The sequence below is a fragment of the Chelonia mydas genome, chromosome 3, assembly GCF_015237465.2.
Source record: "Chelonia mydas isolate rCheMyd1 chromosome 3, rCheMyd1.pri.v2, whole genome shotgun sequence".
NCBI lineage: Eukaryota > Metazoa > Chordata > Testudines > Cheloniidae > Chelonia > Chelonia mydas.
Genome location: NC_057851.1, coordinates 52,946,901 through 52,960,160, shown reverse-complemented (window position 1 = coordinate 52,960,160; position 13,260 = coordinate 52,946,901). Strand labels below are relative to the sequence as shown.

The 13,260-nt window shown below is 37.6% G+C and overlaps 1 protein-coding gene across 6 annotated transcripts in view; it reads left to right on the top strand.

Annotated features, from left to right (window-relative positions):
• LMBRD1 (LMBR1 domain containing 1) overlaps positions 1 to 12,218 on the top strand; it is a 235,113-nt gene extending 222,895 nt beyond the window's left edge. For all 6 annotated transcript variants that reach the window (XM_043542453.1, XM_037894279.1, XM_037894280.1 and 3 more), the window contains 2 exons: positions 10,656 to 10,747; positions 10,913 to 12,218. In XM_043542453.1, the coding sequence (XP_043398388.1) occupies positions 10,656 to 10,747; positions 10,913 to 11,032 (212 nt within the window). In that variant the 3' untranslated portion in view covers positions 11,033 to 12,218. The remainder of the gene's footprint in view (positions 1 to 10,655; positions 10,748 to 10,912) is intronic.
• The last annotated feature ends 1,042 nt before the right edge of the window (positions 12,219 to 13,260 follow it).

The window sequence follows — 13,260 nt, the reverse complement described above, 5'->3', positions numbered from 1 at the left end:
CAGTGTAAGTGGGCTTTAAAATAGGTATAAATAACATTTAATTTTCACATAGGCTTATCTACACTTACAGCACTTAGTGAAGACACTACTTATTTCAACAGGAGAGCTTCTCCTGTTGGAGTAGGTTCTCCACCTCCCAGTAGCCATGTCAACAATAGAAACCCTCTTGTTGGCATAGCTCCTCCTCCTGAGTGCACATAGTTGCACTAACATAAGTTTGTAGTGTAGAACAGGGCTTAGTGTAAATGAGAATAAGGTTACTATTTCATTATCTAAGGACTTGTCTACATTTAAAATGCTGCATCACTTCAGTGAAGACATTATGGGGTTTTCCAGTCAGCGTAAGTAGTCCACCTCCTCTAGAATTGTTTACCTTTTTGTTTTCCTCCCTCTGGAGCATACTGTTCTCTTTAATGACCAGGGTCACTTTAAATCAGTCTTCTTTGAGTTCAATTTCCTGATCATTAACAAGCTTGTACATTTTTCTGGAAGAAAAAATCCTCCTTTTTTTGGCATAATAGTATATATTCACTACAGTGCATATTTTCTCTGAGAAAGTAGTACAGGTTTGAACCTCTACAGTTTGTGTTCAACTCATACTTCCTTTTCACTCATCTTCTAGAGACACAAACAACTTTCCTTTCTTCTTTTATGCTTTGGAAGATGATTTGTGCATTTTAAAAGATACATAAATGGAGGTGGAATATAATTTGTAATAAGCTGATGTTTATCTTTCTTGAGTAAACTAAATCTTAACAATGCATGATGAAACATATGTTTTTTTTTAAAAGACTTTGTTTTTGCAAAACCGTAACATGGTGCTTCTGAGTAGTTTTCCAATTATTTTTTAAGAAGTCCTGTTTTGACATCATTATGGTTAAATTAGTCTGACACTTTGGTTAATTACGCTAGTAAATGTGATGTGCTATGTGGGGATGAAATTTATCTGGCAATATTCATGCATCTTAAATCACAGACATGACATTAGGTGCCCTTTGAAAATTAAGAACTAGTCAATTGTTTGGCAAATTCATCATTAGTTGCTAGGCAACTTCAGGTTTGATGTTTGATAATTAAAAACAGCAAAGCATGAGTCAGGACTCTATTTATTTCACTAATGATTAAAATACAATACTTTATATGTTTAACAGTTTATGTAAAAGGTAATATTGATCCATTTTATCTGTAAATAACTATTTTTATTATGCGTAATTAGCATTTTAGAGTGGCCTAAGTATGCTGGAGGTGGCATTCATATACTGGCTAACCATGCAAACAAAACATCTTTCAACAGTAATAGTTTTAGATCTGTCTAAAGACCTAACAACAATGCTGCTTGCTGTGATGTTGGAGGCCCAATTTCTCTATAGTTGTAGACTTCCAGCATGTTATGAAAATAGATTTGTGGGAATTGCCGTTTTCATAAACATTTTCAGGTAGCTGATTCAATGACATCAAAAATAATAAACGTAGTGAGCACTTACGTGGTGTTTTACCTTTTTCAAAGAGCTGTTGTAAAATTAATGGCCAAGGGGAGCAATTGTCTAGATGACGAGCACTTCAGCTGCTACTGTCAGAGAAAAGAAAAGGTAAAAAAAAATTTTAAATACAATGTCTGGCTGGCTAACTTCTCTCCTTCTTCCCGTCTCATCCACCCCAACAGAGGAAACTTTGTCATGTGAAAAAGACACAAGAACCTGGTATTTCTGGAAAAGCTATAATTACTGCTAACTGTGGAAAATTTCCCTCCTTTTCAACCTAGAGTCCTTATTTGATTAGTTTCCTTTGAACGTGAAATAGTTTGTGCATTTTAGTAATTTATCTTCCTTAAGTAACAGGCTAATTCACTTCTGTGAAGAAGACCTTGGTTAAGAACATTGGTAAATTGAACCTGAAGACTGCTGCTGTGCCAGAATGAAAAATTTCCATCAGTAGACTGGGAATAAAATACACTTGGCTTTTCTGGTAATTGTTGCTATTAGAAACTGTAGCTATCTTTTTCTAAAGCCTCAATCATCCTTTTTCTGTAGAGCATCTGTCTCATCTTGTATCCCTGAACCTTCATTGGTTTAACTAGATAATGCTGATAAAGGAGTATACTCCTCTTTCCTTTAAGAGGTAGTATTTCCTTTTACTATCTCAGCATGGGTTCCTTTCCATGTCTGCATCTACTCCAGAGAGTCCAAATGTTGTGAATAATACTCATGACAGTTTCCATTCTGGGTAACAAGTGGTTATTTTAATTCAGATTAATGCAGTAATTATTCTCCCTCGCTTCAAACTAATTTAGATAGACTACTTGTATAGTCTTTCTCTCACAGCATTGAGGCAGTATCTGCAGCCTTGTTATATACATGAATAAAATCTGCAAATTTGAGTTTAAAAAAAAACAAAACACCTCAACTACACTTCTTAACATTTGGAATTTTCATGTCTTAATATATTTATCCAAAAATTAGTAATATAGTGGAATAGTCGGAGTATAAATATCCTGTAGTATTCTCACCAAATCCATAAATTTATACTGTTATCTTATTGAGTTTGACATGTACAAAAATAGCCATAATTTGAATAGTTGAACGTCTGTCCTATTTCATTAAAATATCTTTTGAAGGTCAAACAGGTCCAAAATACATAGTGTAATTTGTTTAGCAAGATTACCGTAGAGAGCCATCTGTAGGTCTCTTAGCCTTTCTGTAATTCAGGTGAACAGCTGGAGGGCTGCAGATGGTGGGGAGACTGTGCTATCCCCATTCATTAGGTATTGTTTTTCCACTTTTCAAATGCAAAGCAGCGGAGGAGGAGAGAGAGCACTATTGGGTAAATCTTACTCCATTTCTTTTTTCTTATTGAATAGGATTTGATAAACAATGGAGGGGTTTTCAAATATAGTGCCACTTCTCGTTTTCTCTTTAATCTGCTGTCAAGCTGTCCTACAGTGGCTTTAGAGTGCGAGTATCAACTTCAGGGCACACGGTTAAGAAGCAGGGCAGAGACCCTGCTTAATTGTTTGTGAGTTCTATAGTTAAATTTCACCAACCAATTATCAAGTGTAAACTCCTCAGACACTATCACAGCCTTAACATGGAGCCACAGACAGTTCGCTTGGGTACTCCAATCTATCTTGCCACCCAGGTATGCTTACCTTTGTGATAGGTGGTCCCTTACACCAAAAATCACAGCAATATTCAGGTTACTCCCATTCCCAAAGGTCAGTAGTACCTTAGATTTCACACCAAAAACAATACTTGTATCCAATCCTATAATAAACTAAAGATTTATTAACTAGGAAAAGGAGTTAATTGTTTATAAGGTTAAAACAGGTTTAACATATCTACACACAAATGAGTTCCAATCTTAATTTTCAAAAAGTAATAGTAGCTTCTATAATAAGCAAGCTCTATAAGTCCTTTAGGGCTAACCCAAGCCAAGCACTGGGGATCTTTTGCTTATCTTCAGTAATCCTTGCCCCTCAGAGTCCAAGCAGCATAAAAGACACAGTTCTTCTTTGTTAGGGCTTTTCATTCCTTCCCCCCTTCTGCTTCAGGTTGCAAATTCAGCTGTTGAGAGGAATTCACTTGCACGTTCCCTCTTAACAGAGGTGGGGAGCAATGTCTTTTGCCCTTTGATGTTCCATAATAGTTTGTCTGGTGTTGATGGGTCTTCTTTTGTTGGGTGGGAGATAGCACCTGTTGGAAACTAGTATTTCTTACTCTCTTAATGCTTCTCTCCTGACAGGTGATTTACAGTGATTTACAGTTACAGAGCAAACACTTAAGTATTACATCATGATATGGTATACAGATATTGTAAGTGAGATTAATACATGCAACAACTTACAAGCATTTCATAAAGTCTAAGCGCATTCTTATAATGCTAATACCTATTTTAACAGTACCAACACACAGATGAGCCAATCTGGTTCCGGCTATGTATTCATAAGAGTTTAACTGAGATCTAGGGCCCTTGGCAGGAGCTGGCACCTGGTCTGTAAGCATCATAACTTCACATTTTTATTAGGAATGGATGAGCAAGTTCAGTTAAAATAAGAACTCAAGAAGTCTTGTTTTTCTTAGTCAAACCAAATCTCAAACCTTTTCTGTCTTTCGGAATTGCTTCCATTAAATTCTCATCTCTCCTTTACCATCTTCATTTGATTGTGAGGCTTGTCTGTGTTTCAGCTTGGGCTTGCTGCTGGGCCCTTTAATTTTCTGCAGGATTTACCTGTTTGTCATACCCCACAGTGTAGCTCAGACACTCCAAAGCCAGATATAGTGAGCATTGCAGTTTCTAGTGTGTTTTTAGCAATAAAGAGAAAATATATTAAAGGAAGCTTGGCAAAGTGGCTAGACTCACCCACTGGGCCCCACTTCTGTTATCACCATCTATTACTAGGGAGCAGGGCTGCAGGGCCTCTTGTTCAAGAATCTGCCATGCAGAGAGGGCCCTAGAGTCCTTTGCAAAAATGAGAGGAATGAGAGGCTCCAGTGTACTCTCTCCATAGAATCCTGTGTCAGTGGGGGTGGAAGAGAGCTAGAGAAGATTCCTCCAAAGAGCCCTGCCAGTGTCACAGAGAAATAGTAGCACTTCACAGACTTTAGTGTGCTTATTTTCTGCTTTGAATTAGATACGGTCATTTTAGCTACTAACTTTTTACTAAATATAACAGAATTGTGACAGAAAGTTATTTTCTTACATAAGTATTTAGAGAGGATGTCCAATATACCAGAAAAGAGAAGAAGGGAGTCCATACAGGCTAGTACATTTTAGTAATGTTTTAAAATGAGTTCATAGAGATAAGTCATGTCTTTTCTACAATCCTGCAATATTTGTCAGTGGGGATTAATATGAGAGTCTTTTGCCTTTTTGTGCATTGCAGATCCTTCTTTGGTTTTTTGTTTTTGTTTTTTTCTTTGTGGCTGTTTAAAGCTGCTGCTCTAAAGACCTGTGCTTTTCTCTAATACATTAAGTTTGGTCACAACGCCTCTTCATCTGCACCAGTTTTATTCTCTTTTCCTAGCTTATTGCTTCAGTGATTAGATTTAGAATTTACTGTAAATCTTTGTGTGAAGATAATTGCTGCTGTTTTAAGCATCCTTTCCATATGAAGAAGGCATGGGAGTGCTATTTGTAAGCTTTCATCAACAAATCTTTTGACTTTCCTATAAGGTAAATATACCTCTAAAATAATTCTGTTCCTTTTAAAGCAGACTGACGAGACAACATGGCTTTGTAAATACTGCTCCAGCATGCTGTAAATGTTTGCCTTCATCAAAGAATGTTCCTGTTTTTCCCCTCTAATTCTTTATACTTCATCCATAGGCAAACCCATGGGTGCAGTAAATGTATAGACTCCGCTATTCCTCAAAACAGATAACTACTGACCTGTCAGTACAGTAGACTGCTGACTCTGATTTTATCTAGTCCATAGCTTTGCTTCATAGTGCTTGTGTATTGTCTGGATTATGATGCCAGTAAACCTAACCATTGCATTTGATTAGTTGTCCCTTGAATAGCCTCTACAAATTCCTACTCTTGGTTGAGTTCACCCTCTGAAATGAAGCTGGAACTATTTGGAAAGCAATAATTGCTATAGCCATGTATTTTCCAGAAAGGACAATGTTCTGGCAGGCAGTGTAAGCAGAAATTAACTTCCAACAGGGATGATTTTAAAGGGCTTGGTACTTCTGACTCTTTCATATATTATTTCAGCATACATAAAAACTTATATCGAGGTATCTCTTCGCAACAAATGAAAATGACATGTTAAAATTGTGCTCTGGGGAGGAAGTGGCTTTGGTTCCCTGACCAATGCAACTTCCCTAGACTATAACCTGGGTATTCTCTCCAATAGCCCCAATTTCAAAAGTCATCAGGAATAGAAAATAGGACCAAACTTGGGCACTATTAATAGTTTCAAACTGATCTCTTCAATTATGGCATTTAGATCTCCTAGGTTTGGCAGCAGGGTTCCCTTTTCAGCATCCAAACAAATTTATCTAGCGGAAATGGAGAGATTACCTTTCTAGACAATACAGAGACGAGTTACTTCAGTATTCATATGTTATCCTGACCTATTCGGGAAAAAAAAATTGTACTGAGCACAGACAAAGATGCAATCATGTATGCCACATTCCTATTCAATAATCTTTTGTACTTGGTCATCCAAAGAGTCCTGAAATGCTTACTTCACTATTTCCCACCTTCAATGCCGTCTTGTGGTTTAAATCTAGTTCTTGCCAAATTTATTAAACTTCTGTTTGAAACTCTGGGAAAATGTTCACGGTGTAATTTTTTTCTGAAGATTGCATTTCTCACAGCAATAACATTGGCCTAGAAAATCAGTGACTTGCAGCCCATAAGGCCAATATTCCTTACACAATGTTCCACAAGAGCAAGTTAGCTTTACTCCCACATTCTATTACCAAATTCTAAGTACTGTGATCTCTGAATTCTGTATAATCCCAGTCCATTGGTTTACATGTATGTTACTTTAAGCAAGAGTTGTTGCCTGGGAGCACCAGGTACTTCAAGCAAGATGTTAAAAGAGCTTTGAGTTATTATTTAGGTAAGACTACAACTTCTTTAAATCTGAGATTTGTTGTATATGGACAAACATTCAGGAGGGAAACAGTAAACTTTGTTTACAAATTTGTCATGACAGCATTGGTTTCTCAGCCCTTGAAAATCTTAGGATGTATTGTATCAACTGGGTCCAAAGCTGCTTCAGGATATGTCAGGATCCTATCTGCTGAGATATGCAAGTCTGCTCCCTGGAATTGGGTTCATACATTTCCACAATATTAGTTTCTTGACTTGACTTCTAGATCAAATGCCCAATTCAGGGGAGCAGTCCTACAATCTTTTTGGTTTAGTTGATTCTCCTCACACTACTGAGAGTTAATCTCCAGGGAGGTTATATTTGTCCTTACTCAGTGGGTATAACACTCCATGAGAAATGTTACAAGATCTTTTACATCCACAAGTGGCCAGGATTTCTGTTATGAATCTTGTGAAAGACAACCACTTCAACAGCCTTTCTTAACTCCTAGGTTCACTATCAGAAGGAAGAGCGCCACCTACTGAATCGCAGTTTATTCATTTGTTTCATTTTTGCCCTTTTTGTCTTCCTTCTGTTCATTCCAATCTCCTTTTACCTTAAAATAGTCATTCCCTTTCATTTATCAGTTAATGAGCTAACATGCCACTCTGAGAACATACCACTCTGGTGGTAGACTAAATGTTGATCACTCTTACCCAATTTTGCACAAAAATTCTCTTGAATAATATGTGCATATATGATATCTTTCAGCATGTTGCTTTATAACTAACGTGTGTGTGTGTGTATTGATCATTTTGTTCTCACTTACATGGTGACTCTCTTTAATATGCTGCTTTTACATGTGATTTCACATTACTTCAGTTTTCAGAATAAAATGCACAAAATCAATCTGAATTTATTCTTTCGTATAATTTATGGGGAAGAAGGGTGGACTACATTATATGGGTTCTAAACTGCTGTTAACTGCTCATCCCACTGGCCAGGGTGCAGTCTTGATGGGATCTGGAACTGTGGAGAGGCATTTTCTGGGGTTAGGGGAGAGAGAGATCTCCACTGGGAGTAGCTGAAGCAGTATTCTGTATGCCCCCTCTTCTTTCCTCTCTCTCCCTTTCCTTTAGTGTGTGGGGCAGCTGCATCTCTTCTCTCTTCCTCACCCCCTGCCTTCTTCATGTTGCAGGTTGCTGGGGATCAGGCCTGGGCCTCCAGGGCATTTTCTGATGCCATTGGACAATGGAGGTGGTGCTAGGGCTGGGTGACTGGTTCTCATTTGGTGGAGGACAAGGGAGGGTAACCATGGTGAGTTCCCTGTTGCAGCCTCACCCTTCTCACCTTTAATCTAGCGGCTGAATTCTGGTGGTGCTAAGAGCTCGGTTGATTGCTAGTTTTGGGGCCTGGACGGTATTTTTCCCATACAACAAACTACTGTATGGGTTTTCATTTTCCACTTGGCACCCAGAAGGGGTTTAAATTACAATTTTGCAGATTCCAGTGCAGTTGGTGGGTTAGCAGGGGTCCTGTTGAGGTTCCTGTAATCCAGTGGCCTGCCTGAGCATTAGTCCTGAGCACTGCACTGCATGTTGAGGGGGTTTGCCAGAAACTGGGAATGAGCGAGAGGGAATGGGTCACTTGATGATTATCTGTTCTGTTCATTCCCTCTGGGGCACCTGGCATTAGCCACTGTCAGAAGACAGGATACTGGGCTATATGGACCTTTGATCTGGCCTAGTATAGCCACTCTTTTATGTTCTTATGTCTCGTGTAGCCTATGGCTCCCTTCAACTTAGCTTTGCTACCTCTGAAATGAAGTTGGAAAGCAGGTTGGGACTCTGCTCTAAATCAAGGTCCCTCGGCAGGCCCAAAGTTGTAGAGGGAGCATGGCCTTCACACTTGCCTCAGGTTTATAGTATACTGGGGGCATTAGTGACCATTGAGCACCACAGTGGAATAAGCCTGGTGAGTGTTCTGGAATGATTATCCCAGTTAAGTAAAAGTTTTTTAAAAAGTTGTGGCCTTTGCATTTAACTATGCTAAGGTGTCTGTGTCTCATGGTTTCGGGGTCTGTGTTTCATTTCCATCAAAATGTTGAAACGAAACACTTTGACATTTCTGAATTGAAAAGTTTGGAATTACTGTGATGTGGAAAACTTTCTGTTCCCAGGGAATGGACATGCTGAATTTCCTCATCTCTAGGAAATATGGTCACCTTTAAAAATTGTATCAAAAATGGCATTACCCTTTGAACAAATGTGTTCAGACAACCACTACATCCAATTCTGTCAATTGCTGAAAATTTGGGAATTCCAATTCACTTGGGTTTGGTAATTAAAAACAAAAAAATTGATATGCAAGAACACAAGTGCTTATATATGAAAAGTGAATATTTTGGTGACTTAACGGAAATAAATAGCATTTGAATAAACCTTCTGCAGCATTTTGGGACCAGTAGAAGATAGCGGATCTATTATGCAGTCCCTTGTGGGCAATCCTATTAAGAATTTAACACATTATAAAATCAGAAAAATGGGGTAATGTCTATTACTTTTATGACTCATCGCTAGTACTGCATCTGCTGTACACAGCTTAAATAAACACTAGAGGTAGTCACATTTTCACATCCATATAAATAAACGGATACAATTCCAACTTTTTTGTTTTTCAGGAATGGCAAATCTTGTATCTTGTAAGAATGAACAGCTTTCTTTACGGAAGAACCTGTTTTACACTGGTTAATAGTTCTGCTATTTTGATGTGCAGTGCATCCCTGATGTGCTAAGATTTCAGAATAATGTGCACATCTTAGTCACAGAAGTTTTTTTTCTGTTTCAGAATGTATGGGAATTTGTGAGCAAATATACAGAGAATGTCATTACATCTTCCCTACGCAACAGCTAGGTAGCAAGAGAATCGTGTTTGTTTTTCAGCCAGACCTTAGAAGCCAATGCTTTAATACCTGACTCTCTTTCCAGTGTTCTGTTCTTGGCTCTCTAATTTAGAGACATAAGTTCATGACACAACTTGTAGGGAAAATTCATAATTTTATTAAATGATACCTTCACTTAAAGCCAAAAATCTTTTGTTTTCCTCAAAAAAAATATTTGTAATAGAGAGAATCTTTTTCCATATGAAAATTGCTTTTTTTCGTTACTGTTTATTAGTAATAGTACAATATCACCGTGAAGAGCTATCAGTCCAAGGCCCCAATCCTACAGACACATATGTTATCTTTATGCATGTGAGTAGTCCTGTTGGCTTCAGTGGGCTTATTAGCATGAGTAAAGCTAAGCATATGCTTAACTTAAGCCCCACTCCTGCAAACCTTTAAGACAGGATGCAAGAAGTTCATGCAACACGCATGAGAAGAGAGTGCCTCAGTATTGCCTACAGTTTTATGCGTGGAAGTAACTTGTTCAGTAACCGGACGTATGTCTTTCTGTGTTTCTTTTAGAATGTAGTGTGTTGCGGATTTAGGATTTCCCACACAGGCCTACTTGCTCGCCACCTAGGGTCTGCACAGGCTGTAAAGGGCTAATTCTATATCAAGACACACTTGATACACTGTTAAATCATGTAAAAAATCCATGACTTTCACCTTTTGTTTCTTCCTCCAGATCTGCTTCCTGAGCATTCTTAAAACCTACCATGTTGTTTGGAGGGATGGTGGGAATTTAATCAATCCTGGTGGCAGATTTCTAGTCCCAATGATCCCTCTGCTTTCTTGGATCATATAACCTCTCATATATGTCTTTGCTATAGCAGAACTCAAATAGATAACTGGAATTTTTAAAATCAACTTTGGGTTGAGCCTGCAAACATGTATGGTTTCAACCAATGTGTTTTGGGGGTTTTTTTTCAGACAGTCTATGTGATTCTCTGCGTAACTGCCATTATTTTCTTTCTAATTAGTTTCCTCAGAACAAATTATTCCACAACTATAATTAGCTTGTATATCATTGTATCTTTAAGAGAAGACGGTCTATTTTGAGTGAAGTAGTAGATTTTTGCAATATTTTTAATAATCAGTTTACTGTTAGTAAAATCTTCTTTAATTACAGCTATACCATGAAATACACACATTTTGTCTGCTTTATTTTAGATCAGTGCACTGTTACTCGGACATACCTTTTCCTTCATAAGTTTTGGTTCTTCAGTGCTGCCTATTACTTTGGGAACTGGGCATTCATTGCAGTAAGTAATCTGATTTAGAGATCATAACAAATCAAGCTGAATGCTTTAACATAAATTGTAACTCAGATATTTGCATCACGACTGTGACATTTAACTTTAAATGCATCGTTTTCATATTCTTAAGTGAGATACAGTAATACATATTAGACTGATTTAAATTCACAGGTCTTTTTAATCGGATTAATTGTGTCATGTTGCAAAGGGAAGAAATCAGTCATTGAAGGAGAAGTGGATGAAGATGATTCAGACATAAGTGATGATGAACCATGTGTCTATTATGGTTGACAGCCTTTTGTCCTGAAGGTTTAAAAAAAATGTAATTTAAAATTGTTTGAAAGTCGTGTTTATGAGGAATTTTAATCCAAATGTTAAGCAAATTTTCTCACTTGCAGTAAAAATAAATTGAGAGAGAAAGTGGGAATATTAATTTAAAAGGGGTGGAAAACTGAATTTTTTTTGTTTCCTGAAGAATACATCACTGTATTGTAGCAGAGCTATTATTGAAATTGGGTTGGAATAATATATATAAAATGTACTGTTTTTATGATGGAATGCTTATGTGCAATGTTTTCTAATGTACAATTTGATATTGTGATTGCAGTTGATGATATTTCAGAGTTAATGTTGCCTTTCTGCTACTAGTTTTTGGTTTCTTAAATTTCTTTCATGTCTGACTTGTATGACTTTTTTTATAGCAAGATTGAATTTATAGGGAATTGTATTTAAAAATCATACTGAAACAGCTGGTAAACAAACATTGCTTGAAAGACTCAGCCAAAGTTCCTTCACTTTCCAGAAGTGTGGCAATTTATGAAAATTAATTTTTGCAATAATTTCACTGCCATTACTATGATATGCATATAAAGTTATAGTCCATGAGACAGCGTTTAGATTTACAAGAATATCTTTAAATGTACTGAAAATACATACAGTGAGCTCCAGAGTTCATTCTCAATATGCTAGAAATAAACAAGTTGTGTAAACTTCCACTGTTTCTGAAGTTTAGCCATGACCATATTTCCATTTACTAGATCACTGAATTTTGTGGCAACCAGTATATAGCCTTTGCTCTGTTATTCTTTACTCTGATATGTGAGAAGTTAAAAATATTACTCCATATTAACTATACTATACAACATCTTGGCAGTGTTTCTTCAAAATGTTATAAGATCTAAAACTATGTGATTAAACTCTTTACTGAGTGGTATTAACCACCTGGGTTAATTAAAACATGAGGTTAATTATGGTATTTTTATTTTCTCCGAATATATTAATACAAATTCTCTGGAATAAGGCTTTTTTCCCTATTTGAAATATAGTCAGTATAATCACTGTCATTTTAAACAAGTCATTAAAAATGAAATACAAACATCATTGTAACAGTGTAAACATTAAAAAGTGTAATTCTACAAAATTAGATGTTTTCTTTATATACTTTTTTGTAAAATAAACTTACAATATCTTAACTATACCTTCTTGTTGAGTTCTTCGTAAACCAAAATGCATTTGTGCTATCAAGTATCCTTTAAATATTGACTTTCCATGGGTTATTACCATTATTTCTTTAAAAGTGCAGATTTGCTAATTCCTAAAAATATTGCAAGAGAGAAACTGCATGAACTGTAACAATACAGTAAAAGCTGTGTTATCCAGCACTTTACCAATTGGAAAGCTCTATAAACCAGCATTTTCGATCTTCATAGAAAGTCGGTTTTATAGCCCGGTTGGTGCGGGCCCGGTAGGCTCCCTCCCTGATGCTGCGTGGCTCCCTGGAAGCGGCGACATGTCTCTGCTGCTCCTAGGTGGAGGAACAGCCCATGAGGGGTTCAGAGTGCAGGAGGGCGTGCAGGGCACAGGCTCTGGAAGGGAGTTTGGGTGTGGGAGGGGCTCAGGGTAGGTGGTTGGGGTTTGGGAGGGGGCGTGGGATAGCGGATCCGGGCAGCTCCCTGCAAGTGGCGACATGCCCCTGCTGCTCCTAGGCAGAGACATGGCTAGGCGGTTCTGCGTGGTGCTCCGTGGCTCTGCAGCTCCCATTGGCTGCGGTTCCCGAGCCCCCTCCCACACCCAAACTCCTTCCCAGAGCCCACACCCCCTCCCGGGGCCCAACCCTGATCCCCCTCCCACACCCAAACTCCCTCCTCTTAGTTAACCAGAATTTTTTACTTACCAGTACTCCTCAGTCCCCCAAAATGCCAGATAACAAACAGTGCCTATAAATACAGTTCAGGTAATCTTTGTAAGATTAGTAATTGTTACCTAATTACCTTGAAATTTACAAAAGTAATTTATTAACTTGCCCTCTCTAGAAGTTCTCACAGTATATTAGAAGCAGACAGTTTCCTCTATTATTACTCCAGAAATAGGCTGCATATTTGTTACTGCAGTACTTCATCATACTAGGCCTTTATAAGAACTTTTGAATTTTAGTCTGTCAGCTGTGCCATTTCCAAACAAAAATCTTAGCTGAGGGACTGTTTAGATGGAGACTTATTAACCTTTAAAACAGCTTTAGT